General features: G+C 51.4%; 1 protein-coding gene across 3 annotated transcripts in view; it reads left to right on the forward strand.

Annotated features, from left to right (window-relative positions):
• The first annotated feature begins 1,130 nt into the window (after positions 1-1,130).
• Positions 1,131-27,558, forward strand: part of SLC25A42 (solute carrier family 25 member 42) — a 30,292-nt gene continuing 3,864 nt past the window's right edge. The window contains exons 1-7 of one of the 3 annotated variants that reach the window (XM_079116779.1): positions 1,131-2,327; positions 21,495-21,612; positions 23,550-23,651; positions 25,261-25,286; positions 25,800-25,966; positions 26,265-26,381; positions 27,188-27,339. In XM_079116779.1, coding sequence (XP_078972905.1) covers positions 21,528-21,612; positions 23,550-23,651; positions 25,261-25,286; positions 25,800-25,966; positions 26,265-26,381; positions 27,188-27,339 — 649 coding nt within the window. In that variant the 5' untranslated portion in view covers positions 1,131-2,327; positions 21,495-21,527. Of the gene's footprint in view, positions 2,328-11,278; positions 11,763-20,027; positions 21,373-21,494; positions 21,613-23,549; positions 23,652-25,260; positions 25,287-25,799; positions 25,967-26,264; positions 26,382-27,187; positions 27,340-27,558 lie in introns of those variants that run through there. The other 2 variants (XM_079116781.1, XM_079116780.1) reach the window with 2 other exon arrangements.

Consider the following 27,558-nt stretch of genomic DNA (forward strand, 5'->3'; position numbering starts at 1 on the left):
AGTCACTTGCCAAAATTCCTGTGACCAGTAAGTAGGAAAGAGCAGGGCTGGGTATGTAGCTCAGTGGTAGAGCACTTGCCTAATGTGGAAGGCCCTGGGTTCAGTCCCCAGCATGGCAAAAAGATCAGGGATTTGAACCCAGCCCTGGACTCTGGCCACAAGAGACTTAGTTCAGTCATCTGCAAAGTGGGCGCTGTCACCTCCACCTGGCAGAGAAGGTTGGGAAGACCCTATCCTGACCCAGCCAGGACATAACACCAGGAGATGTTTTACAAACCCCAGCTTCCTCCTCTTCCCCAGAGGAACAGGGCATGGAGACTTCAGGAAAGCAAACCACAGGTGGGAGAAATGGAAGAGGAAGTCCAGGTGGGAATATCATGGGACTATCAGGAGTTGAATGGTAGCCTTGGGAATGGGTTCACATTCACAGTGTGAACTTCCGTCACATCCCCCCATTTGAAATGTTGTGGATCAAGCACAAGGGGTTTACACAGCTGTGAAATGTGAACCCTTATTAAGCTCAGCCTTGCTTCCTCCCAAGATTCTCTTGTTCTGAACTTGATCTCCACCAACCCAACCCCAGCCTGCACTTGGACGAAATAAGAGCCAATGTGGTAACCTCTCTGAACCTGAAGACTGAGGGAGTACACTGAACAGGGTAGTCTTGGAGGGGGGTGTTGCAACATAGCTGAGCACAGGACAGCAGGTGTCTCCCTAAACTGCTGGCAAGTGCAAAATAACCCCCATGAACCCACTTCACAGAGAGGATGAGGCTCACAGGCCAGATGTGACCTGTTGAGGGTCAAATGCCCTTGCCAGAAGATAAAAGCAGAAGCTGGGATATAAGTACCACAAGGAAAGCAATCCCAAAAAGGTGTAGAAATCTTCCTTTTTTCTTTTCTTTTTCTTGTTTTCCTCCTAGTGCTGGGGATAGAACTCAGGGTCTCAGGTATGCTACGAAAACTACAGGCCCAGCACATTTTCCTATTTTCCAAATGAGACAATGGAGGCTCACAAGTATGTGCCCAAGGTCGTCCAGTGGGCCAGTGACTGGAGGGAATTTAAAAAAAAAAAAAAAATTTTTTTTTTTTTAGTTGTCAATGGACCTTTATTTTATTTATATATTTATGTGTGGTGCTGAGAATCAAACCCCGTGCCTCATACATATCAGGCAAGTGGTCTACCACTGGCCACAACCCCAGCCCAACTGGAGGTGACTAATCTGTGTAACTCAAGACTCCAGTGGCTGTGCTCTAGCATTGCCTTACTCCAACACCCTGCTTTTTTGGAAATTCATATCCAGATCGGGTAACTAAAATGCTGTGTAATTTTGGACAAGGAGCTTGATCCCTCCGTGTTTTGGTTTCTGTGAGTGGTCACTTCGCATCATGGGTTGTGGTTAGGATTCAGTTCACAAAAGGCCTAACGGGAGGAGGTCCAACAGGAATGTCATTGGATCCCACTGAGGAGAAAACTTCAACTCAAAAGTCAGGCACTTACAGGAATCACATAGAACTTTTGAGTGGGACTCCACTTCTTATTTCCACGTCTGCACACCACCCCGAGCAGCAGAGGGCGGCTCTGGGTGACCTCCAGTTAGGTTCTTCCCTCTGTGTCATTTGTAGGGGAATAGTGGGGAGGAAACGGTCGAAAGATTAACCAAGAGCCCTTCAGTTTTTATGATCCAAGTTCACGGTCAGAGTAGGAGGCCCCACTTTTGCGCTGGGTGGCCATAGGGCAGACTCTTCGCTGGAGCCTCAGGAGACCTGCGGGGCGTCCAAGGCCACCTCCCGCAGCGCGACGGGTCAAACTGCACCTTACACTCCAGCCCAGTCTTTTGGCGCACCGCCCACGGCTGCTACGATTAGCAGCAGGGCCTGCTCGTCTTCGCCGTAGCAGCCAATCACTGTTGCTCTTTAGGCTACTCCCTCCATTCCTCTCACCTCAGCCCAGCCAGTCGCGTCAGTTTACTTTGGAGCCCCGCCCTTGGCCCTCAGGGATTGGTAGTTAGGACTGCCGGTTTTCTGCCAAGGATCCTCCAGGCCCTGCCTCCCAGGACCTCGCACCCTGCGGGAACACTCGGGGGATCCGGAGCCTCTCCCAGTAGCCCTGCCTCTTTTCTTCAATGATTGGCTTCAGGGGCTGTCTGTCCGCTTCATGCCCGCCAATTCCTACCGTCTCCAGCGGTGATTAGCCATAGAGCAGCCAATCGAAACACAGCGTGGACCCCTCCCGTGGCGCGCACTGGGGGTGCGCGAGGCGGGGCTGTGGCGGCTGGAGGTGGCGGCGGTGGCGGCGGCGGCGGCAGCGGCGACGCGTCCGGGCAGGTGAGCTGGACGCGGGGGGCGCGGGGCGGCGCAGGCGTCAGGGGCCCCGCGCTTGTCAGACCGAGCTGAGGCACTGCACGGGTCCTGTCATGGGGCCTAGGGCGGAGATGGAGCGTGACAGCAGCGTCTCGGGGGCAGAGGTTAAAGACCCCCCCAACCCCGACCCCACGTCTGGTGCCCTCAGGGCGTCCCTTAGAGCCAGATCTGAGCCCCCTCACTCTCAGCCCACGCACACCTGACCACATCCCTTCTTGACCCCCCCCCCCCATACACCTGAGACTGCCCTTGTTGACATGACCCACTCCCCTTGGCCCGTGCCCACCTTCTCGATCTCCATCCCCAGTCCTGTGCAGCTGGATCTGACATCCCCTTCACACATCTGACACCGGGACCCCACTCACGGACACCCCCTACAGCACCTGAGACTGTCCCTGTGTATGACAGCCTCACACCTGATGTTGTGACTCAACCCCACAGGAGCTTCTACAACTGGGGCTGCAACCTCCACACCACCAACTGAGCCTGTGACCCCTTTCTTATGTCTCTCACCCCCTCACCTGGGCCTGAGCCTCTCCTTTCATAGACCTCTCATTTTCAGTTCTGTGCAACCCCCACCCCAACACACCTTCAGCAGCAACCTGAGTGGGTGCCCTCATGTACCACCTGCCCTATGCTTCTTGCAGCCCTGCCTATCTCTCCCTTCTTACCCCCACCCCACCCCACCTCATACTTTTTCAGAAGTGCACCTGGGTGTATGTCCCTCTGTGTTAATCCTCCCTGGATCCCCCAGGTCCTCCAACATTCACCCAGGCCTTGGTGTCTTAAGATTATTGCACCCTCCCCAAACAAAAACCCACCCAATTTTTATCTTTCAATTTATAACAGTGCTTGACAGATATAAGATAATTCCAGGCCTTACAATAATCCCCTCAGCCAGACAAAACCAGAATCATCCCTATTTTGGCAGCAACAAACCTAAAGCCACTAGAATGCTGGAAGCAGAGCCCACCCCTTTATGAGCATTGCTGACCCTCCTCAGGGACTTCCTTCCCCCATTTTTGCCCATCTGTTGTGTTTACCTCCAGCAGGGTGTGCAGGGGAGGGAAATACCCACCCGCCCCCATGCTCTCCTCAGGAATCGTGACTTTGGATCCGGAAAGGCTTAGCTGAAAGGGGCAGCCCATGGATGGCTGCCCGAGCTTCTGTCTCCAAGCCCTGGGGCCTGGTGCAGAGGTGTGCAGGAGCCTGCAGTTCAGCCTTTGGGGAGCTGTTGGCCAGGGTGCAGACCCAGGCCCTCTGACCTGTGTGAGCTGTTGAAGCCACTAAACTGAGAGTAAGGAAATACTTTCCAGAGTCAGGCGAGCTTCTGTTTCAGCCATTTAAAGCTAAACTGCAAAACTGGAGCCTGGTGTGGTGCTAGGAATAATGATTCTTCTGGAACTTTTCAAGTTCCCTTAAGTCTCATTTGCATGTGTGCAGCGTAGAAGGAGGTCGGTGGCTTTGTTGTTGAAAAGCAGCAACATGCCATTTCCTGTCAGGCTTGCATAGTGCTTCTTACTCCTGCCTGTCTCCCTGCAACCAGGATGCTAGAATGTTCCTCGGGGCTATGTCACCTTCAGCTTCTCCTGTGGAAACTGAGGCCATTGGAATTTTCCATCCAGTTGCTAAAGGGATCATTTAATCATATGTTGGAAGCAGGCAGCAGCTGGGGGTGTAGCTCAGTGGTACAGCCCTTGCTAGCATGTGTTTGATCCCCAGCACTGCAAAAAAAATTAATAAAAAATAAAACATGGGTTTGGGCATTTGTTTGTAGATATGTATGTATCTGCATATAGGGTGTACCATACACACATACATGTTGTACTTATGTGCATATGCATACATTTTTATACATATATATGTATAATGTGTGTATATAAACTTTGACAATGTAATTGGTGTGTATACTTTTTAGAAAATCAGTACAAAGGTGCATATAATTAAAAACCAAGCCAATCTCTGTCTGTACCCAGACCCTCTGCTATTAATAATGCACCTAATATTTCTTTCTAGAAGTAGCTTGTAACTGGGGAGCCAGTCCCTTACTGATGGCTGTTTAATCTGTCACCCATCTTTTGCTGTTACAAATTGAGCCGCAGTGAATAGATTGATGTATCAGCAAATCTGGTGTGAATGTGGGCGGGCTTTTTAGCTCAGGCACTTCAAAACCTCTGTCTTCATGGCATTTAGGTCCAAATACTTGTACTTCCTAGGAGTGGCTTGGTTAAAGGGCATGTCCTGCTAAATGATCAGTCTTTCTTCTCTGAGCTGTTAGGCTGGAAGGACTGTTTCCTCCTCCCAGTCCAACTCAGATATCATCAAGTGTTCCTATCTGTCCTATCTGATTGGTGCAAAGCAGCACAGGAGGTCCTTTTGATCTGTCCCTTTCTTAGATGCTCTGGCCCCTGGGCTAGGGTTAAACATTAGACTACTGTTTCTCTTCCACAATAAGACTAAAGTTCAGGAAATATTTGAATTCCTCCTTTGCAAGCTTGGAGGAAACCCTGAGTTTGGGGCTCCTTACAAGAGTGGGAGAAAAGGCATTTCTGGTGGTCCCTGAGGTCGGGTTGCTGAGAGATTTTGGCATAAGGTGCCTTAAGCAGAAGTTGGCTACTCAGGAGCATGAGGCAGAAGGATCACAACTTTGAGGCCAGCCTGGGCAGCTCAGTGAGACCCTTTCAAAGTGGGGGTGTAGCTCAGTAGTAGCTATTTTGAGATTCTATTCAGAGTCTGAGATTTCTCACCATCTGTGCCAGGTCGAAGGCGTCATCATACTGAGGTCAGGCCCCTTCCTGAGTATCCATCAGTTTTTGGCAGTTAGACACACTTGGAGAGGATTGAGTGGATCAGAACTGTTTGCTTGTTTGGGTTTTACAAGTCAGCTCTTGAAAACATGCATTGCATTGAAGGGTAGGTAGGGGTGTAGTTCAGTAGGATGCTTGCCTAGCCCACATGAGGCTGTGAGTTCCAGAACACTGCAAAAAACAAAAAAACAAAAAACAAAAAAACCCTGCATTTTAATTTTAAGTGTGAAATACCTTATAAAAAGTTTATCATGTGCCTGTGAAAAAAAAGAAGGTATAAGAATAACAAAACTAACACCCAGTTCAAGAAGTGGAACACTATCCCCCAGTGACCCCTCCCTGGTCACTGTGCTATTTTTAAAATATGCTTGTCAACATTTGTTTTCCTCACTGGGCACCTTTTGCTGTGACTGTCTTAACCATCTTGTGCTAGTGCTCAGATTCTAGGGGCTAAACAAAGTTCCATGCAAGTGGGTAGGGAGAGAAAGAGAGGGGGGGAGAAAAGGAGAGAGAGACAGAGACAGAGAAGGAGGAGGAGGGAGGGAAGACCATAACACATAACTTCATTATAATATATTGCTATAATTGTCCTATTTTATAATTAGTTATTATTGTTAATCTCTTACTGTGCTTAATTTATAAATCAAACTTTATTATAGGAAACAACAGAATAAATAGGATTTGGTACTATCAGTGGTTTCAGACATCCACTGGGAGTCTTGGTAAGTATCCAAGAGTGTCCTACGTTCAGTGACACCTGTCATTATAAGAAGAGAAAGAAGAGACCAAGTGGTAGTGGCCTGTAATCTCAGTGACTCAGGAGGCTGAGGCAGGAGGATTGAAAGTTTGAGGCTACCCTAGGGCATCAACTTTGTGTGACCCTGTCTCAAAATAAAACTCAAAATAAAATAAAGACCTGGGGATGAAGCTCAGTAATAGAATTATTGCCTAGCATGCAGAAAGCCCTGGATTCAACAATTAGCACCTCAAAAAAAAAAAAAAAAAAAAAAAAAAAAAAAACAATGGAGAAGAAGATGATGAAGAGGAGGAAAAGGAGACACAGAGATGCACAAGAGGGAAAAGGCCATGGAACAGAGACTGGAGTGATCAGTCACAAACCAAACCAAGGGACTGCCAAGGATTGCTGGCAGCTACCAGAAACCAGGAGAGAGGAGAGAAGCATGGAACAGATTTTTCTTCATAGCCACAAAAGAAACCAGACTTGCCTCACCTTGATTTTGAACTTCAGGCCTCCACAACTGACAAAATACATTTCTGCTAGGTTTGTTTGCTTGCTTGCTTTGTACTGGAAAGCCAGCCCTTTTTATTGGAGTGGGGGTTGTTTATTTTTGGCACCAGGAATTGAACTCAGGGGCACTTTACCACTGGGTCACATCCCTAACTCTTTTTATTTTGAGACAGGGTCTCGCCAAGTTGCTCAGGCTCTTGCTAAGTTGCTGAGGCTGGCCTTGAACTTGTGATCCTCCTGCCTCAGCTCTCCAAGTTGCTAGAATTACAGGTGTATGCCTCCTCACCAGGCTGATGGATCTACTTTTGAGTATAGGAATCAGGCAGATCACAGCTCCCATGCATCCTGCAAAGTAAAGAGGTCACTTAAAGGGCAGCCTTTACTTGCTTAAAAATTTGTCTCAAATTAGCAGCGAGGATTCAGGCATCACCCCAAATTGTTATTTTCCATACTCATAAGTATAAGGTATCTTCCTATGTACTTTCAATTATCTCTGGATGACTTAGAATATCTAATACAATGTAAATGCTGTGTACTTAGTTGTTATTCTGTATTGTTAAGGGAATCAGGACAAGAAAAACAACATCTGCACATGTTCAGTATAGATGCAATGTTTGCAGACTTGGAACCTGCAGATATGGAGAGTCCATGGTTTTGTTGGTGCAGCAAGTCTTAGCCTTATACTGTCTAAAAGGCAGATTCCTGGGCGCCATATCTGGCAGTTCTGATGTAGTCAGTCTCGGCTGGAGTTCAAGATCCTGTACAAGTGTCCTGGGGGATTCTGGTGTATGTGGTTCTGGAAACACCTGCCACTCGAGCAGTTCATGGCTGTAGAAACAAGGGAGACCCTGCACCTCCTCTGCTGTGGACAAGACTCTTCTCTGCAGCATTGTCCCCTCACCAGGGCCTTGGAGAAGAGAAGAGCATAGATTGGGATGCCCAACTTCTGGCATGATCTGTGGGCATGGCCCTTTGACATCCAGGCCTTAACATGGTAGATGATGTAGCTGAAAAAAATGGGGAGTCAGGCACATGGCTCACATCTGTATTTCCAGCAACTTGGGAGACTGAGGTAAGAGGATCACAAGTTCAAGGCCAGCCTCAGCAACTTAGAGAGGGCCTAAGCAACTTAGTGAGATCCTATCTCAAAATTAAAAATTAAGAGAGCTAGGGATGGAGCTCAGTGACCCTGAGTTAAATCCCTAATACAGGAAAAAATAAAAAGAAAGAAAAGAAAATGAAGAAAGTGGGGAACCTTGGGCTGGAAAGGGGATGTGGTGCTTTTGAATGGAGCTTTGAAGAACAGGCAGGTCTGGGGTATAGAGGCTGCCCAGGCAAGAGGCCAGAGGCTGCAAGGTGGACAGGCACACATGTTTGGGGCTACACGTAGCTCCAGTTGCCCAGAGCACATTGATCACAGCCAAAGGACACTTAACCTCAGATGGCAGGGTCAGAGGTTATAGAGAAAAGCAGTGACAGTTTTGAAGTGCTTGGTGAGTAGTAGGTCTTGTTGTTTTCATTTTTGTTTTGTTTTTGTGGCTCTGGGGCTTGACCCCAGGGCCTTGCACATGCTAAGCAAGTACTCTACCCCTGAACTGCACCCCCATTCCTTTTTATTTTATTTTGAGGCAGGATCTCACAAACTTGGCGATCCTCCTGCCTCAGTCTCCTGAGTGGCTGGGATTATAGGCGTGTGCCACTTCAGCCAGCTAAGAGGAACATTCTTGCACCATGTAAGGATGACTAAGGCCATAGCACCTAGATGTGGGTGTCAGGAATCTTGCTCCTTGCTAGGCAGGGACACTGAGCATGATTCAGGCCCATGCCTTCCAGGGACCCCAGCCTAGTGGGGAGGCAAATCAAAAGCGGTCTGTCACAGTGCAGCAGAGAACCACTGAGTGCTCTGTCCTAGGCAGAGCAGCAACTTTGGGGGAGATAAGACAGGAACACTTAGGACAGGCTTTGAAGGACACAGAGGAAGCGCAGTGTGAGGGAGAACAGCCAGAACAGACTTCAGCACGCAGGGCATTGACTCACTCATCCTCATCTGGCAAATAATTAATTGTCAAAGGCTGACCAGGTGCAGAGCACCCTGCTGGGCCCCACGTGGCAAGAACAGAGGGCTTTGGGGATGAGAACCAGGTATTGAAGTGCACCATCTGAGTAGAAGGGTCTGAGTACCATAGAGTGCCCCGTTTCATTTCAGATAACATCCAAGAGCGTCTGGTGACATGTACAGTGGCAATCTGCAAGAACAAAGGACAGCGATTGACCACAGAATTGTCTGACTCTTTCAGGACTTGGATGTCTGTGTATTTAACCTGTAGAGATGGTAGCGAGGGTTTCAGTAACTAAAGTGAACCACAGGGAGAAACTGGCTGTCTGCAAGGCAGCCAATCATCTGGGTTATCAGGGAACAGCCATTATGTAAGATGCACCAGGACCACTTAGGCAGAGAAGTTAATGCCCATTAACTGGAAAAGAAAACAGCCTTTATTGACTGGCAGATAGGATGTTAATTGGCTTCTGTTTACACAGATTACAGGATTCCTTGTACGACTGCTTGTAAACTTCATCCACTGAGTAACTGCACCCTCTGGGTTGTGCAAACATTTCCTGCATCCCATAGGGTGGAACCCGCAGCTGTGCAGTTGCCCCCACCACTGCTGGTCTGGGCGCTCCCCACAGAGTAGGATACACATGTTTGGGGTGTGTGTGTGTGAGGATGGCGAAGCACGTGCAGCCCTGCAGCTTGGGGCGTGCAGAAAAACACCTGATTCTGAGCAAGAAGCGACTTTGTCCTGTTTCATCTGAGACAGTGAACTTGCTTCCAGTCCGTGTTCCTAGAACTTAGGAAGTTTTCCTGCCACAGCTGGTCCAGAGATCCCATGTCTGAAGTTCACATTTCCCCGATGTTTCCATCTAGGATCACCCAAACAGAAAATAGTGGCTGGGATCATGGCTCAGTGGTAGATTGCTTGCCTTGCATGTGTGAGGTACTGGTTTGATTCTCAGCACCGCATAAAAAAAAAATTAATAAAATAAAATAAAGGTATTATGCCCATCTACAACTAAAAAAAAATTAAAAGAAAAACGAAAATAGCATGTGAAAAGATCGAAGTTTGTTATTTGGGGTCTTCATCTGAATGCCACTCTTGTGATCTGCCACGGTGGCCCCTCTGTACCTGGTCCCTAGTTCTCATCTAATTTCCTAAGGAGACATGGCACCTGAATACTAGTCTAGAAAGCTCCAGTGTTGTAGCAAGGTACCTAGTGAGTTTTTGTTGTTGTATGGTTGGTCGTTTGGTTGGTTTTGGTACCAGGGATTGAACCCAGGAGTGCTTAACCACTGAGCTACATCTTCAGCCTTTTTTGTATTTTGTTTAGAGAATGGTCTCCCTGAGTTGCTTAGGGCCTTGCCAAGTTGTGAGGCTGGTTTGAATTTGCTATCTTCCCGCCTCAGCCTCCCGAACCAACTGGGATTACAGGTGTGCGCCACCACACCTGGCCCCGGTGAAGTCGTGAAGAGGCTAGGCCTCCCAGGACAGAGGAAATGGTCATATATGGTTGGAGGTACATACAGGATGTATCAGGAGAATAAGGAAAATAGGCACCCCAGTGCAGCATGTGAGCTAGGACTCTGGGAGGTGCACGTGACAGAAGCTCATTCCAAGCTCCGTGATGGAAACGTCCAGGTGCTTCTGGCACCCTCCAGCACCATGGGGTTGTGAGCACCCCAATCTATTTGTATCCGCCTTCTCCCTCTGGCCTTGCTCTACCTTGAGGCTCTGTATGGACCCACTTCAGAACCCTACCCACTGCCTCTCCCCTGAAGAAAGAGGACCTCTGTGGCTTGGTGGTCTGCTCGAAACTCCAGATGTGTCTTTGGGTCCCTGAACCCAGAAGAGTGTGTGCTCTGACTACCCAATGAGGGTCATCTGAGCCACCCTCAAATCAAACAGAGGGGCAGCTCCATCTTCTTCATGGTGACAGTAGAGGGAGTGTAGTAGAGATAGCCTGGGATGCTCTCTCCAGAAGGTGCTAGGATGTCCACTGCACACGTGGCCAGATTCCAGGGGCTCAAGCACCTTCTCTGCCAAAACCATGCTGGTGTCCTCCACCAGTAGGAGCAAGTCAGTCACCTGAAGCCTGTTCATCCCAGCCCCCTGGGAATTACCAGAGTTATGGCCTGGCCCACTTCAGGGTCCGCTAGTCTGGGAGCAAGGGACTGGGCAGAGTTTTTGTTTTTGTTTTGTTTTTGCATTACTGGTATTGGGAGTGCTCTACCACTGAGCTACCTCCCCAGTACTTGTTATTTTTATTTGAGAGAGGGTCTCATTAAATTGCCAATGCTGGCCTTGAACTTAGATTCTCCTGCCTCTGCCTCTCAAGTAGCTGGGATTATGGGCCTGTATCACTGTATCTGGCTAGGCAGGCTTTTTTTTTTTTTTCAGTACCAGAGATTGAACTCAGGGGCACTCAACCACTGAGCCACATCCCTAGACTTATTTTGTATTTTATTTAGAAACAGGTCTCACTGAGTTTCTTAGTGCCTTGCCATTGCTGAGGCTGGCTTTGAACTCATGATCCTCCTGCCTCAGCCTCCCGAGCTGCTAGGATTACAGGCGTGTGCCACTGCACTGGATTTGGGTAGGAATTTTTGTCTATCTGTTTTCACTGTTTAAACATTTTTTATTGAAATATAACTTATACTACAAAGTGAAATAAATCCCTCTTTTTCCAGTGCTAGAGACAGAACCCAGGGCCTTGAACATACACGGCATACACAATACCGCTGAGTCACATCCCTATGTGTTTGAGGTGTGTTTTTTTTTTTTTTTTAGAATGGGGGTCTGCACTCAGGCTTTGCACATGCTAGGCAAGAGCACCAGCACTGCCAGTGAACATCTGGGCCAGGTCCCCTCTGGCTCTTGTGCATCATGCTACTGTGGACAGTCATGTACAAGTTTTGTGTGTCCCTCTTGGCTTTCTTCCTAGGTGTGGAATTTCTGGGTCACAGGGCAGCTGTTGAACTTGTTGAAGACCCTCCAGAGCAAGTTCCAAGCAGCTTCCTCATTGGACCTGCCCAGTGCCCCAGGCTCCAGTGTCTCCACCTGCTGCCCCAGCAAGTTCTAGGTGACACGTGGCCACGTGGAGTCTGGAGAAGGTTTCTGTGTACAGGTTTATTGGTCGTGAGGTGGGCACTGCAGGTTCAGCTCACAGGAAGCTGAGGCTCCTGGAAGCTAGGGCACCTGCCTGAGGGCACCCACCTATTGAAGGGCAGAGCCAATCCTGGATCTGTGACTCTGCCTTCAAGTTTATACAGAGCTGCTCCTGTGGCAGGTGACTGAGGGGTAGGAGTCACTGACGGCACTCCAAGGCTCAGGGTTTGGGGGTGAGAAGGGCCACATGACCAGGTGGGGAGGGGAGCAGACCCAGCCCACCGGATATGCCCTTCTTCCTTCCCCCTCTGTGACCATGCTCCTGGTGAATGGCTCCACTCAGACTTCTGCACACACTTCTGTAGGAAGGACCAGGTGGTCAGGGTAGGCCTTTCCACCTACTGGACCTGCAAGGAACCAGAGGGATGACCGGTATGGCCAGCCTGGCAGCAGATGCTGATAGAGTATGCAGGAAGCAGCACCCCAATAATAGATCTATGACTGATGGTTTCCCGTGTGAATTGACTAGATCTATTTTTCACTAAATTTAAGGTTTTTAGGCTGAACATAGTTGTTGTACACCTGTAATCCTAGCTACATAGGAGTCTGAGGCAGGAGGATCCCAAGTTTGAGTCAGTCTTAGCAACTTAGCAAGACCCTGAGTCAAAATAAAATAATAAGAGCTAGGGATGCAGCTCAGTGGGAGAGCACTTGCCTAGCATGCACAAAGTCTGTGTGTGATCCCCAGCACTATTAAAAAAAAGAAAAGAAGAAAAAAAGAAAAGAAAAAAGAAAGGAAAAGAAAAAGTCCATATACATTTGGCACAGATGCAAATTGATGTTTTTGGCCTTGTGTTTGCTAGGTAAGCACTTTACCACTGAGGTAGACACCCAGCTCCCAGGTGCAATTTTTATTTACTTTATCAAGTCTCACCATGTGTCATTGTTCACTAGACCCAGTAGGCTGTTGCTGGGGAATCAGAGCCTCAAAGATCCTGGGGAACATTCCACAGGCCTCACGTCCAGAAAGGGAGGCACAGGTGGTATGGCCAGAGCCCAAGCCAGTCCCTACTCTTCCCAACCTGATGTCCCGTCAGCATTTTAGCTTCTGCCAACCCAGCCTGTGTCTGGCGACACCGAGCCCAGGGCTGTTTTTCCTCACCTGCGATGCTTCTCCTTGCACGTGATCTGGTCTCTTGTGCCTTGGTGTCAGAGATCGAGGCCAGGACATCATCTTTTCCCAGGCGTGGCTTCCATTGGCTGCTTCTAGCTTCTTAGGAGCCAGTAGCCTGGGGCTGCCTTCTTCCGAGTTCCTCCCTGGGTGTTCTGGGGCCCGGGCTGCAGTTCCCTGAAACTGGTTTCCCTCGGCCACCTTTATTCTGCCAGGCAGCCTTGGTGTCAGCAGGCACTTGTTGATCAGAGTCTCCACCACGGACCAGACCTTGGCTTCTATGCCCACCCCTTGATGCTGCCAAATGTTCGGCTCGCCTCTTTCAGGCTTATGTGCTGGGACAGAGCCTCCCGTGTGCCAGACCCAGCACCCAGGGCTCCTGGATCCTCCATCTCAGCCCAGAGGCTGTACCGTTTTGCTTAGAGATGCTTCTCCGAACGTGTTCATGTCTGCCCAACTTTGTGAGCCGCCATCCTGATGCAGCCAGGCTTCCACCTCCCCTGAACTGCCTCTTCCTCTGGGTTACACGCCGCCTCGATTAAGGGACACAAGGTTCTCTAGCGACTCAGGAGATGAATGGCCTGTTGAGCCTGGCTTTGGGGGCTGTGGGCTGCCAGATGGGACAGGGCTCTGGAGAAGGACACAGCTATGGCTTTGGAGCCTTGTCCTGGGACTTGAGTTCTCTCGGCCCTTGGACTTGGCCAAACTTCTGTGTGTCCTACCTGCAAAGCAGGGAGACAGTACTTCACCATGAGAGAGAAACGAGTGTCCTCAGTCCAGCTTGGCCAGCACTAACTGGGACACTATGACCTCCGGCAAGCCCCTTAGCTGCCTCATTATTCCCACCTGTAAAGCAGCAACGAGGGGAAGGCTGAGATGTGACGGACTACTGAGGACTGAACCCAGGGGCGCTCTGCCACTGAGCGACACCCAGCCCTTTTTATTCTTTCTTGGGTTATTTTTTCTTTTGAGATTGGGTTGCCTAGACTAGTCTCAAATGTGTGATCCCTCTGCCTCAGCCTCTGCGTCACCACCACACCAGCAATGTGACTCCTAGATGCAGCATGGGGTCCTGGACCAGGTCCTGGGACAGCAAAGGAGATTAGGGGAATAACTGGCAAAACCCAAAGAAAGCTTGGCTCTGTTGACAATAATGATGGAATAATGATCATACCATGTCCCTTGGTACCTGCAGGGATTGGCTCCAGGATCCTCCTCAGTTAAGGCTGAGCAAAAACAAGAGTGCTGGGTAGAGGGACTTAAAACACAGTAGACACTATTGTGCCCTGTGTTAGGAGTGCATCTTTCGGGCTGTGGCTGTGGCTCAGTGGCAGAGCACCTGCCTAGCACTGGTGAGGCACTGGGTTTGATCCCCAGCACCACATAAAAATAAATAAAATAAAGGTATTGTATTTACCTACAACTAAAACAAATATTTTTTTAAAAAGTGTGTCTTTACCCTGATCTCAGGGTAAAGCAGAGGCCGAGAGAGTCCCTGGGTGAAGGCTTTTGCCCCAGGCCTGGCCTGCTTGACTCCAGAGACCCCTGTCAAGGAGAGGAGCTGGCCAGGGGGCGTGGGCACCCTATCAAGGAAGGTAACGGTCTCAGGATCCAGGCAGTGCTCAGCCCCTGTAAGAAGCTGCCCGTGGCTGCACCCGCCCCCAGCCCTCTGCGCTGAGCGTGGGCATAGCCCTGCTGGCTCAGAGTCACCACCCAGTGGCCCTCGGGACTGCACTCTGGAGAAGCCGACTGGACCAACAGGAGCCAGGTCAGCAGGCCAGTCCCTCCATGGCCAGAGACATCTGAATGTGTATCCCGAGACTCGGCATGGCCTGGAAGCTGCCGATTTTCTCCAAGCATTTTTTTTTTTCTTAACTTTTAATTTGGAAATAATTTTAGCATAAAAAATCCCTGAACGGTGGCCAGGGTGGTGTACTCATGTACTCCTGGCTACTCAGGAGCTGAGGCGGGTGGATTGTTTGGGCCCAGGAGTTCAAGACCAACCTGGGCAACAAAGTGAGTCCCTATCTCTCTTTTCCATTTTTTTTTTTTTGGGGGGGGGCAGAGGGGTGCTAGGATTGAACCCAGGGGCACTTTATCATTGGCCAACACCCTTGGACCTTTTTATTTTGAGACAGGGTCTTACTAGGTTGCTCAAGGCTGGTCTCAAACTTGTAATCCTGCCTCAGGTTCATCTTCCGAGTCACTGAGATTACAGGCATGGACCAACATGTCCGGCTGAGACCCAACTCTTTCTTTTTTTGGTACCAGGGATTGAACTCAGGGATACTCAGCCACTGAGCCACATCCCCAGCCCCATTTTGTATTTTATTTAGAGACAGGGTCTCACTGAGTTGCTTAGCACCTCACTTTTGCTGAGGCTGGCTTTGAATTTGCGAACCTCCTGCCTCACCTCCCGAAAAGCTGGGGTTATAGGTGTGCGCCACTGCACCCAGGGAGACCTCATCTCTTGGAAAAAGAAGTAAGAGCAAGGCTGGGTGATGCATGCTGTATTCCCACGGGTTTGGGAGGCCAAAGCAGGAGGATCGCAGGTTCAAGGCCACCCTGGGCAATTTCATGAGACCCTGTCTCAAAATTTTAAAAATAGGACTGGGGATATATTGCTGGGGTACAGTACCCATGGGTTCAATCCCCAGTACCCAAACAAACAAAGTAAGAAAAACTGCAAAAATAATTGAGAGTTCCTGTGAGCCCTTCACCCAGCTGCTGACAGTGGTGACATCTCACATCACCTTGATTTAATGATTGAAGCCAGAAAACTAGCACTGATGTGCTCCTAGGGACAGCCCTCCTGACCTCATCTGGATTTGCCCATTTCCCCCGTGTTGGCGCTGCTCCGGCATGCACGATGCGCATCGCTCCGGGGCTCCTTAGTCCCCACGAACCCGGGACTGCCGCCTCCGCTTTTCTGCCTTGACCTCAGCCTTGACTGTGGGGTTCAGTTGTTCCTCCACCCCCACTGTGGGGTTGCCGGATGTCGCCCCGTGGTTACAGTGAGGTGCTTCTCGGGCAGGAATCCCACAGAAGTGAAGCAGTGCCCTCAGAGCATGGTGTTGGAGTCCATGCCATCTGTCTGTCTGTCCCTGGTGCTATAGACCTGGATCACTTGCTCAGGTGGGGTCTGTTAGTTTTTCCGAGAGATTTTTTTTTTTTTTTTAACTGCTGGGGTTGGGACCCAGGGCACGTAACCACTGAGCTACATCCCCAGTCCTTTCTATTTATTTACTTATTTCATTTTGAGACAGAGCCTCAGTAAGTTGCCTGGGCTGGCCTCACATTTGCAATCCTCCTTCCTGCCTCAGCCTCCCAAGTCACTGGAATTAGTGGCATTGCCATTATGCCTGGCTAAAATAAAATACTTCTTTATTGTAATTATGGAGTTCAACTTTTTTTTTTTTGGACCCAGGGGTTGAACCCCAGGCTTGTGTAAACTAAACACATATTCTGCCACTGGGCTACATCCCCAGCTCCCAACATGTTTGTTTTCATTGTTATTCTTTTGGGTACCAGGGATCAAATTGAACTCAGGAGCACTTAACCACTGAGCCACACCCTAAGCCCTTTTTATATTTTATTTAGGGACAGGGTCTTACTGTGTTGCTTAGGACCTTGCTAAATTGCTGAGGCTGGTCGCCAACTTTGGATCCTCCTGCCTCAGCCTCCCAAGCCAACTGAGATTACAGGTGTGCCTGGCCCAACATGTTTTTTGTTTGCAGTTTTGGGAATGAACCAGGGCCTTCCCATGTTAGGCAAGTACTCTAACCCTGAGCTATTGCCTTTCCCCCCGTTTTGTTTGTTTGTTTGTTTGTTTTTTAAAATTTGAGACAGGGCTAAGTTGCCTAGGCGTCCTTGAACTTGGGATCCTTCTGCTTCAACCTCCCCTAGTGGCTGGAATTACAGGACTGTGCCACCAAGTCCTGCTTAACATGATGTTTATTTATATAGTGAAGTGATTACTACAAGTCAAGAAAATTAACATATCCTTCCTGCTGTATAGTTACTTTTTGCATGTGTGCAGGAAGAATCCCTAATGCATATCTCTCAGTGAATCATAAGTATGCATTAGGATATTATTAGCTACATTATTATTGCTGTACATTCGATTTCTAGACTTACTCTACACGTAGCAAATTTGTACCTTTTGATTTGTGTCTTCCAATTTCCCCCAACTCCCCACCTGGTAACCGCCAGTTCGGTCTCTTTCTATGTAGTTCGATTTTTTTTTAACACATGCAAGTGAGATCGTGGCATCTTTCTTTCTGTGCCTGCCTTATTTCATTTGGTGTGATGTCCTCTAGGTTCATCCACGTGGTCACAGATGGCAGGATCTCCTTTTTAATGCTCAGTTGTGTACCCATACCATAATAATTTCTTTATCATTCACCCATGGATCCACATCAGGTTATTTCCGTTATGACTAATGCTGCCGTGGGTGAACTCAGGAGCGCAGCTATCTTTATGGGATAGTGATTTCATCCGCCCTGGACACAGTCAGCTCTCCGTTACCTGATAACAAGTAAGAGTCGACTTATAAGAGCTGAGATAAGATCCGTTACAATGGGCAGACGCACTGCGTCCAGGCGTCTGGTGGGAGTGCATGCTGGAGCACCCTGATGACCGAGTGGCCACCATGCAGAGGAGAGAAAGAGGAAGGGGTCTCGTCCCAGTGCAGCTTTAAAGGGCAAGCCCCCCAATATCCTGCAGCCCTCCCACTAGGCCCCACCTTTTAAAAATTCCACCACCTCCCAAGAGCTCCATGCTGGGGACCAAGCCTTTAACATACGGGCCTTTGGAGAACACTAAAGTTTTTCTTTGGGTATCAGGAATTGAACTCAGAGGTGCTCAACCACGAAGCCACATCCCCAGCCCTTTTTTATATTTTATTTAGAGGCAGGATCTCACTGAGTTGCTTAGGGCCTTGATTTTGCCGAGGCTAGCTTTGAACTTGTGATCCTCCTGCCTCAGCCTCCCTGAGCTGCTGGGATTACAGGCATAAGCCATCAGGCCCAGCTAAAGAACACCGAAGAGCCAAACTCTAGCAGGTATATATCCAGCAGAGGGCCTGCTGGTCACATCGTCGTCGTATTTTTAAACTTTTTAGGTCTTCCATGCTTTGGTTTTGTTCGTGGTTGCTGGGGATGGAACCCAGGGCCTCACACATGCTAGGAAGTGCTCTACCACTGAACTTCACCCCGGCTCCTGTTTCCTGATTGCCAAACGATGTGTCATTTTATCTGATTTGAGGGGTGGGGCAGGGGGAGTACTGAGGATGGAACCAGAATTTCTTACATTTTAGTCAAGGGGATCAGCCACCGAGCTGCACCCCAGCCCTTGAGGAACAATGCCAGATCCCACCCTGGCCCCTCACACAAATTCGTCCCCACACTGATTCTCACGGGCACCTGCTCTTCCTCACTGCCTGAAACGAAGCAGGCAGCTCTCTGGAGAGGTAGCTCCACTTGCGGTGGTGAACTTGAGGAAGGTACGATTCAACTGGAAAGCATGGTTCCATCCTGGATTGAGTCCCAAGGCAGCTTACTCTCAACTGAGCAGCAGCCAGGACGTCTTTTAGGATAAATATTGACAGAAATAACTTTGTGGGCCCTTGTTGCTGGTCCTGGGATAGTCATGAGCTAAGGAAGGAGGCTGGGACACTGAGATTAAGTGCTGCTCTCCCAGGAAATCGAGACCCCGGGATACAGAAACAGATGAGCACCCAGGCTGAATGCCAGAGACCTGCCATGGGACATGCTGTGTGTCACTAGGGCTTGTAAGACCCTGGTGGGGTTTGTGGGGGACACTGAATGTCACGGGTGGTATAAAAGGAGCTGAGAAACATAAGGCAACTCAGCAGGAATGTCTGTCCCTTTTCAGGGTGTCCAAAGTCAGAGCTCTGAGCTCTCCGTTTCAACAAAAATGATTCTTAGGAGCCAACTTGTGCACCCGACCTAATCCCCTCCCTGCCTTGCAGCACCCCATACATGCTGTGCCAGGGCGCTGCCACTAAGCTTATCCACAGCCCTTTTTATTTTGCTTGGTTTGGTGTAGTATGGGGATTGAGTCCCAGGCTTTACGCATGCTAGGCAAGCACTGTACCCCTCGGCTACATCCATAGCCTTTTATTTTAATTTAAGACAGAGTCTCGCTAAGTTGCCCAGGCTGGCCTCAAACCTGTGATCCTCCTGCCTCAGCCTCCTAAGTAGCTGGGATTACAAGTATGCACTACCATATCCAGCCTGGATGTGAATTTTATGTGATGTGGGAGCCGTCATTTGGAAATGAAGATTCCCCCAAAATGGATAAACCTGTGCTAGGTTTGAGGAAGAGTGGACAGTCATGGACAAAGGTGATTGAGAGGCAACAGGGCATGACCTGGTGGTAGTGGACTGGGGAGTGGGGAGCCTTAGCAAAGCTTGTTAGTCAGAATCTTCTGGGCACTGCTGTGTCTTTGGCTGCTTCCTCCAGATACATGGAGGGCGCCTGTCATGTGAGGGTCTTATGATTTACTTTAGGGGAAAGTCAGAGAAATTCCTTCCTAGGTTTATGTCCTGCTTCAGGGGGCGAGGGTGAGGGGAAAGAGGAGACTGAGCTTCCTGATGCGGCCATTTTCTCAAGTGTTAGGGTAAGGAATCCAGAGCCCCATCACCCAGGCCTGAGGCTGTGACTTGGCAGTCACATTTCTTCCCTGCCTTGCATCCCTGTGCCACCAAACACAGCCCTTGGGAGACGGTCACAGGAGAATCACTTGAGCCCAGGAGTTTGAGGCCAGTCTGAGCAACAGAGTAAGATCTGGTCTCTTAAAAAAAAAAAAAAAAAAAGGTAGGTGGCAGGGAGGTAGCTCAGTGGCAGCTCAGTGGCAAGGCATGTAATGGCCCACTACACTCCAGCCCTCATCCCCCAGCCATCCTGTGTCTCTGATGAGGGACACTTAGTCATTGGATTTAGGGCCCGCCCTGATCCAGATGACTTCATCTGAATGACATGTGCAAAGATCCTTTTTTCCCAGTAGCATCCCATTCATGGTCCCCAATGCGCCTACCTTGGGAGCCACTATTCAGCCCCCAATAGGCCCTATTGGTCAAGTCTCCATTGCTGTGACAAAAAACATGAGGTGATAACTTATAAAGAGGAAAGGTTTATTTGGCTCATGGTTTCAGAGTTTGCATGGTGGTAGCTTGGCCCTGTTGCTTTGGGCCTGTGGTGGCATAGTACATCGTGGCAGGAACACTTGGCAGAGAAAGCAGTTTGCCTCACCGCAGCTGGCAACAGCAAGAGGAGGAATCATGGTCCCAATATCCCCTTCAAGGGCATGCCCCTCATGACCTAACTTCTTCCCAATGTAGTGCCTGGCTGGGAGTAATCCTTCAACACATGGCCTTTGGGGGACATTCCAGAGCCAAACTATAGCAGGCTCCCCCGCCATACCCCTTATTAGCCTCAGCTGTCTGTCACCTGAGGGTCAAGAGCCAGCCTCAGCCTGTTCATGTAGTTCTGCACTGGCTGGCATGGTGACTTGGCCTCTGTCACCACACTGAGGCCATGTCTCAGCTGTCCGTCCCGAGCTCCATGGCAGACCCTTGACCTTGACTGGTGGCTTCTCCTGCTCACAGAGCAAGCCCCGCTGGAAAGGTGCTGCTGAGGGAGGGTCTGAGCTGCACGGCCTGCCCAGCACACCCTGCCTGGGGAAACCGCAGGTATCACACAACTGGAAACCTCTGAGAACTTGGAGCAAGAGTCCATGGGAGGGACAGGAGGGAGGTGCACTTGGCTGGGATCCAGGTCATGGACACTTGTTCACTGCCAGGGAACAACACCTGGCTGAACCCACTCAGGAGGGCGACTTGATAGATACCGCCAGGTTGGTAATGTGGCCACGTCACCAGCCCAGGCCTCCTGACCCAGCACCTCAAATCTAGGTGACACCCACGCCTGTGCACTCAGACCTGAAGGGACCACTGGGGTTCACAGAGCTGGGGGTGGAACTGGTTGGCAGCCAGAGGCCACTGATGTCCACCGAAGACATCAGTGGGCTGGGTCGGGTCTGTTCTGGAGCCCTGGACTGGCAGCTGGGATCCTAACCACAGGCGATTATTTTGTATGGGCTTCCACTGGGAGGAAAGCGTCACTCCAGGGAGAACTCCTGAAGTATTAGGGCTACAAAGAGCAGGTAGCCAGGTGCCATAGCAAAAAGAAGGATTTCCTAAACATGTTTCAGTGGATGGAGACCCTCAGATCCAAGCGGACCTAAGCCAGCTGCTTGGCCTGGTGTCGGCGCTGGTGCTGAGTGGCTCCGGGCATGTGAATCCCCTGGCCTCCACGCCCTAGACACCATGGCAGAGACTCACAGCCAAGTCTCTACCTCCAGCTGTGTGACCTCAGCCAGCCACCTAACCTCTCTGAGTCTGCCTACTCTGCTGGTACCAGGTTAAAAAAACAGACTGTTTGTGATGATCACATGTGAGAATTGACAAGAAAAGCCCTTGTCAATGATTTAAGCGAGCTCAGCCCAGGGGATGGCAAACATCAGAACTCAGGTGAGGGCATCTTCTCCCTGGCAGGGAAGCAGAACCAGGCTAGGAGAAGGCCACTGGGACTGACGGTGGGCACTTGGTTCTGGCCTCAGTGACTGGTGGCTGAGTCGCAGGCTCACCCTGGCCCTCGGTGGGGGTGGTCGCCTACCTGCCGCCTCTCACCTTATCCCCCTCACTCCTTCTCACCTAGGACCGAGTCCCTACCGTCCCAAGCAGGCCTGGGATGGGTAATGGTGTGAAAGAAGGCTCGGTGCGCCTGCGTGAGGATGCCGAAGCCGTCCTGCCCTCGCCTGTCTCTTCAAAGGCAAGTGACCTGGACTCCTTGAGGGGCGTCCTCCCCAGGCCCCTCCCCCGCCGCTCTCGCTGGGCCCCCTCCTCCCAGAGCTCGGGCTCCTGCGCCCGCCGCCCCGGTACAAACCACCCTGTAGAATGCACCCATTCTTGTCTCTGCTCACTGACAGCAAGGGCCGCGCAGCAGCTGGTACCCTTCTCTGCTCCTGCTGCTCCGGGACACCACAAGGACATGGGGTGGAAGACACTGGCTGCTTTCTGTTTCACTGAAAGCCCCACTGGCGACAAGAACACAGCTGGCAGGAAGCCAGAGCCTCTTCCCAGTGGACAACTGGGAGACCTAGGAATGGGGGCGGCCTTGGGAGCCGGGTTCACCCTCAGCTTTGTGCTAAGGAATGGGAGGGGGCCGTCACAGGCCTGGAATTCCAGCGACTCAGGAGGCTGAGGCAGGAGGATTGCAAGTTCAAGGCCAGCCACAGCAACTCAGCAAGTCCCTGTTGAACAAAGGAAGGAAGGAAAGAAAGAAAAGGGCGGCAGATGTAGCTCAGTGAAAAAGCACCCCTGGGTTCCATCCCCGTACCCTTAAGAAGAACGAGGGGAGACGGGCATGGGAGGGATTTGCTCCAAGTTCTGAAATTCATCTCAGATACCTGCACTTTGATGGAAGATGTCACCTCTCAAAGAAATTGGGTCAGCCTGTCCATGTTCGGCACGGCAGCCAGGATACCATGAGAGTTCTCCTGGCTGAACCTGCAATACAGGCCGGTCCTCATTCCCAGGGCCTGACCAGGCCCCTGCACCGGCCGCTCTCAAAGTCCACAGGGTCAAAGGCTGAGCTGGCGTCAACCTGCAGTCCTGACCTTTCCCCGAATTCCAGGCGTCACCTCAGAGTGCCAGACGGGCAGGAAGACTCATTCACCAGCATCACCTGTGAGGTCACCATCATGGGGTTGAGGCACAGGGCAGGCCTGTCCCTCAGAGGTTAGTGGACTGCCCAACAGAACGTCAAGAACATGCCGACGTGGCTATCTCTGCCCACTGGCGAGGGGGTCTGCTGGACAGATCCTGCCATGTGGCAAACACCGAGGCCCCATCTCAAAAAACGAAGGAAACCCCAAAAAGAAGCTGAGCATCGTCTCTATGGTCAGTGTGGACCCCATGTGTGGGTCGCCTGCCTTCTAGCTGTCGGCTCCACTGCCTCATTTGTCATTAGCAGGATCTCTCCACGTGAGGAATATTGACACATCAAGCTTTGAGTGCCCGCGCTGAGCTCTCCAGGGAATTAGCCGTCAGGCAATAGAAAGGAGCTGGGAACTTTGGTCAAAGGCAGCAGCTTCCTCTGAGCATGTGAAGCGACCTCACTGCATCCTCCAGCATGGCTAGCAGTCGCCTCAAGAGTTGCAGTTTGTAGACGCCAGGTTCTTTGTACAAAGAGTTGGTATCGTGCTGGGCAGGGTGGCACATGCCTGTAATCCCAGCTACTTAGGAGGACGGCAAGTTCAGGGCCATGCCTATGCAACTTAGTGAGACCCTGCCTCAAAATAAAATAAAATGGACCGGGGATGTGGCCTGGAGGTGGAGTGCCGGCCTAGCGTCCGTCAGCTCCAATTCAGTTCCCAGTACCATACAAAAGTCCAGCTGCAGGCCTGAAAATGAGGATCCTCCATAGGTGGCCCAGACAGCAGCATGCCTCCAACATGGACAGTCCACTGTCACCCCCGGGAGCTTTCACTATGTCACATGTAGCCTGGACCCACCCACCTTGGCCCAGCCTCACCAAGCCCAGGGCGGAGCAGGGCCTCCACACTCAGGATGCTGTGCATCTGAAGACCTGGACAGGGGTGGAAGGAAGGCAGTCCCTGGGGGCAAGGTCCCCTGCCAAGCTGACCCTACACCTGCCTGTTCTCTGCTGACCTTGATCGCTGACCTTGATCGTGTGTTCTGTCGCAGAGAGACCACAGGCAAGTGCTCAGCTCCCTGCTCTCCGGCGCCCTGGCTGGTGCTCTCGCCAAGACTGCAGTAGCTCCCCTGGACCGAACCAAAATCATCTTCCAAGGTAATGCTTGTCCATCTGTCCGTGTGAGATGGAGCTGCCAGGTGACCATCTTCCCTTCTTCCTTCACTGCCCCTCAAACAACTTCAAATGGTTTTGAAAAAAAGGCCTCTTTAAAATCCATTTAGAAATCATATTTGTTTCTTTGGGGCTGCATTACAAAGGACCACTCACGGTGGCTTAAAATAAGAAAAATTGATTCTCTCACAGCCTTGGAGGCCGGAAGTCTGAAATCAAGATATTGACAGGTCTGTGCTCCCTCTAGAAGCTCCGGGGAAGATCCCTCTTGCCTCTTCCAGCCTCTGGGGGTTCCAGGCGTCCCTTAGCTTGTGGCCATGGCCCTCCAGTCTCTGCCTCCGTCTTCACAAGGCTGTGTCTCTGTGTCACTATATCTGCTTTCTCTTCTTATGAGGACATCAGTCATTGGATTTAGGGCCACCCTCATCAGTACAACCTCACCTAACCGCCATCACATTCGTAAAGATCGTGTTTCCCAATAAGGTCACCTTGACAGAGACTGGCTGTAGGAGGTGGAAATAACTTTTGCGGTGATACAGTTCAACCCAGAACAGAAACCATCCCCTCCCTCATTGGAGCTAAAACAGTCACAGGGTCCTCTGAGGATAAGGCCTGTCCCTCCATGAATGGTTAATTCCTGCCCAGGGCCAGGGCAGCAGCATGACACACAGGGCTCCTCCGTGGACGGGAGAGCTGGCTGCAGATGGAGCCGGGCCTTCCCCACCGCCTTGGAACTGGCCCCCTAGCCTCCACTGGACCTCAGTCTCCTCATCTGGAAAATGGGGACATTGACATCAGCCTCCTGGGCTGGCATGAGGACCAAGGGAATGACATGAGGGAGGGGCAGGCCCACAGTCAAGGTGTAGCCCCGTCAGCTCCCCTGCTGGGACCTGGGGTGACATTCTGAGATCAGAAGGCCTGCACACACCTTGCACAGGTGAGAGGTACCGGGAGCAGGAGACGAGGGAAGGGAAGCTGCCAGGTCATACCAGGGGCCCCTGGTGACCCTTGAGGCCTGTATTTCTGGATCTTTCCCAGAAGTTCTCATGGCTTGCCATAGCTCCAGGATCCCCACAACCCCAGTGGCCACAGGCACCATTGAGTTGGAAGCCAGTCAGGCAGCCATGGGGCCAGGAGAGAGGTGGGTCAGGGGCACGCATATTGGGGCAGTAGGGGGAGCACAAAGAAGATGGCAAATGCCACACAGGACCCCAGGCCTTGCTCTGAGGGAGCCAGGGCTGCTGGGCTGAGGCCTTCGGGACTGACAGCTGATGCCTTCTACTCGGGGCTGGATGAACTGAAGTCCAGGGTCAGGTGCTGAGTGACCCCTGAGGGTCATCTTCACACACCCCTGCCCAAGACCCTCACTGTACAGGGGTGTTGGGCACTGGCTCTACTTCCCTGCCTGAGGACAAGCCTTGGAGTGAAGGAGAAAGAAGGGGGACCCTGCTAGGGGAGGCCAGGGAGAAGCATGCTCTCAGGGGCTGACAGCCCTTCCATGCTCCCACCAGACCCTGATCCTGAGGGGAGGTTCCGGACTGGGCTTCCACCCTTCACGTCTCATAGTCTCTCTTGTGCTTTTGTTTTTTTCCAGTGTCTTCAAAAAGATTCTCTGCCAAGGTGAGCTGCTAGGTCCCAGATGGCCCTGGGGTGGGCACCAGGGCCCTGCTGGGCTGGTGGGAAGTTGGAGGTGGTCTGGGAGGGCTGCTTTTCCAAGGGTCTTTTTTTCCCTTTGGTTCCCCTGCCCTATTCCTCCCCAGGCCAGCTTCTGCTCTGCCCAGGGCAGGCCTCTCCCTGAAGGCTCCGAGAATGAGCCAGCGGCCCCTGTCCTCCCACCCTGGGACTTAAGGAGAGGCCCGAGCATGTTCTTGGGGTGGCGGGGTCAGGGCTGACATATCCAGCCCTCCCGCTCTTCGTGTGATTCATTGTCAGACGCACATTTACCTTCTAGATAAGAAGGTTTTTTTCTGCCCGGTGAGCTCAGACGTGGAGGCGGAGAGGAAGGAAGGGAGTTGGGAAGTTCTCCGGGGATGGGGGAAGCCCCGCCCCAGCCTCGCGCCTACGGCCTGTCTACCTGCCAAGCAGGTGCGAGAGGAGGCCGAGGGACGCTGACCTCTCTCCCTTTTCTCCTAGGAGGCCTTCCGGCTCCTCTACTTCACCTACCTCAACGAGGGCTTCCTCAGCCTGTGGCGCGGGAACTCGGCCACCATGGTACGCGTGGTGCCCTACGCCGCCATCCAGTTCAGCGCGCACGAGGAGTACAAGCGCATCCTGGGCCGCTACTACGGCTTCCGCGGAGAGTGAGGCCCCCTGCGGGCCCCTGGGGAGTCGCCCTTCCTTTGCTTGGTTCCTAAAGTACCCCTTCCAGTCAGAACCCAGGGGTGAGCCACGGTGTCCCCCCAGAGCCTTAGGGAAGATGCATATGCATTCATTCATAGAAGGGGACAGAGGAATCCGCAGTGCAGATCTCAAAACCCAGAGCACTCAAAAGACCCCATAAACTGGGCCTTGTCTTCCTCCTCCCCCTCACTTTCTCTGCTGGCCCCCAGGCCTCTATGCATTGACAGCCCCTTCTGGGTGTTACCTCCCTGTCCCCAGGGCTCTGCCCCCTTGGCCTCGCCTCCTGGCTGGCGCTCTGGCTGGAACTACCGCTGCTTCCCTCACCTATCCCCTGGACCTGGTCAGAGCAAGGATGGCCGTGACTCCCAAGGAAATGTGAGTCCTGCAAGGGTAACCCTGTCACCAGCCTGGGGGTAGCGCTACTATGTCGAATGGGGCTCCCACGTCTGAATCCCTCCTTCAGCCCCTGGACTGTGGGTCTGGGCCTCTGTTCAGCTACAGAGGATGCTGCATTGACAATCCGTCAAGGTGTGGGGGTGTGTTATAGGTGTGGGGGTGCACACCTATAACTCCAGCGACTTAGAAGGTTGAGGCAGGAGGATTGCAAGTTAGAGATGAGCCTGGACAATTTAGCCAGACCCTATCTCAAAAAAAAGGGGTGGGGGCTGGAGTTGTGACTCAGTGGCAGAGCACCCCCGGGATCAATCCCCAGTACTGGGGGGAAAATCCACCACCCTGAACCCACCCGGTACCACAGGGCAGGACTGTAGGCCCGGAAAGGCAGCCTGGAAATCAGTTTCTGCTTGGGTCAAACAAAAGTCTTCCTTCTGAGTTGGGCACAGATACTTGATAAATGCCTAAGAACAGAAGATAAGGGCAAGCGGGGCCGTGGTCCGCGCCTGTGATCCCAGCCACTCAGAAGGCCGAGGCAGGAGGAGCGAAGTTCAAGGACAGTCTCCGCAACTTAGCGAGACACTGTCTCAAAATAAAAAAATAAGAAGTGTGGGGGATGTGGCTCAGTGGTAAAGGCCCCTAGGTTCAATCTCCAGTACCAAAAAGAAGAAGAAAGAAGGAAAACATGAACATCTTGACCCAGGCCCAGATACTCATGGGAAGACCCAGAAATTAGTATGTTGAGGCTGCCCCTTGCCCCTGAGGTGCTCACCACACTGTCCTTGCAGGTACAGCAACATCTTTCACGTCTTTATCCGCATCTCCCGAGAAGAGGGGCTGAAGACCCTATACCACGGATTCACACCTACCGTGCTGGGAGTCATTCCCTATGCTGGGCTGAGTTTCTTCACCTATGAGACTCTCAAGAGCCTGCACAGAGGTAAGGAGAACCAGAGGGAGTCAGGTGGCATTCAGGAAGTGATCTAGGGACAGCACCTTAGCCAGGGCCAGAGGATGGAGGAGCCAAGGGCCCTCTGCCTGGACAGCCTGGGAGTTCAGAGCCCAAATCAGGAGGAGACACACTACATCATCCAGGTTGAGGAACGGGTCAGCAACCCTTAATGCCTCATGTGAAGAGCCAGCAACTTTCCAAGGCCAG

This window comes from Sciurus vulgaris, assembly GCF_902686455.1.
Source record: "Sciurus vulgaris genome assembly, chromosome: 16".
NCBI classification, from domain to species: Eukaryota; Metazoa; Chordata; class Mammalia; order Rodentia; family Sciuridae; genus Sciurus; species Sciurus vulgaris.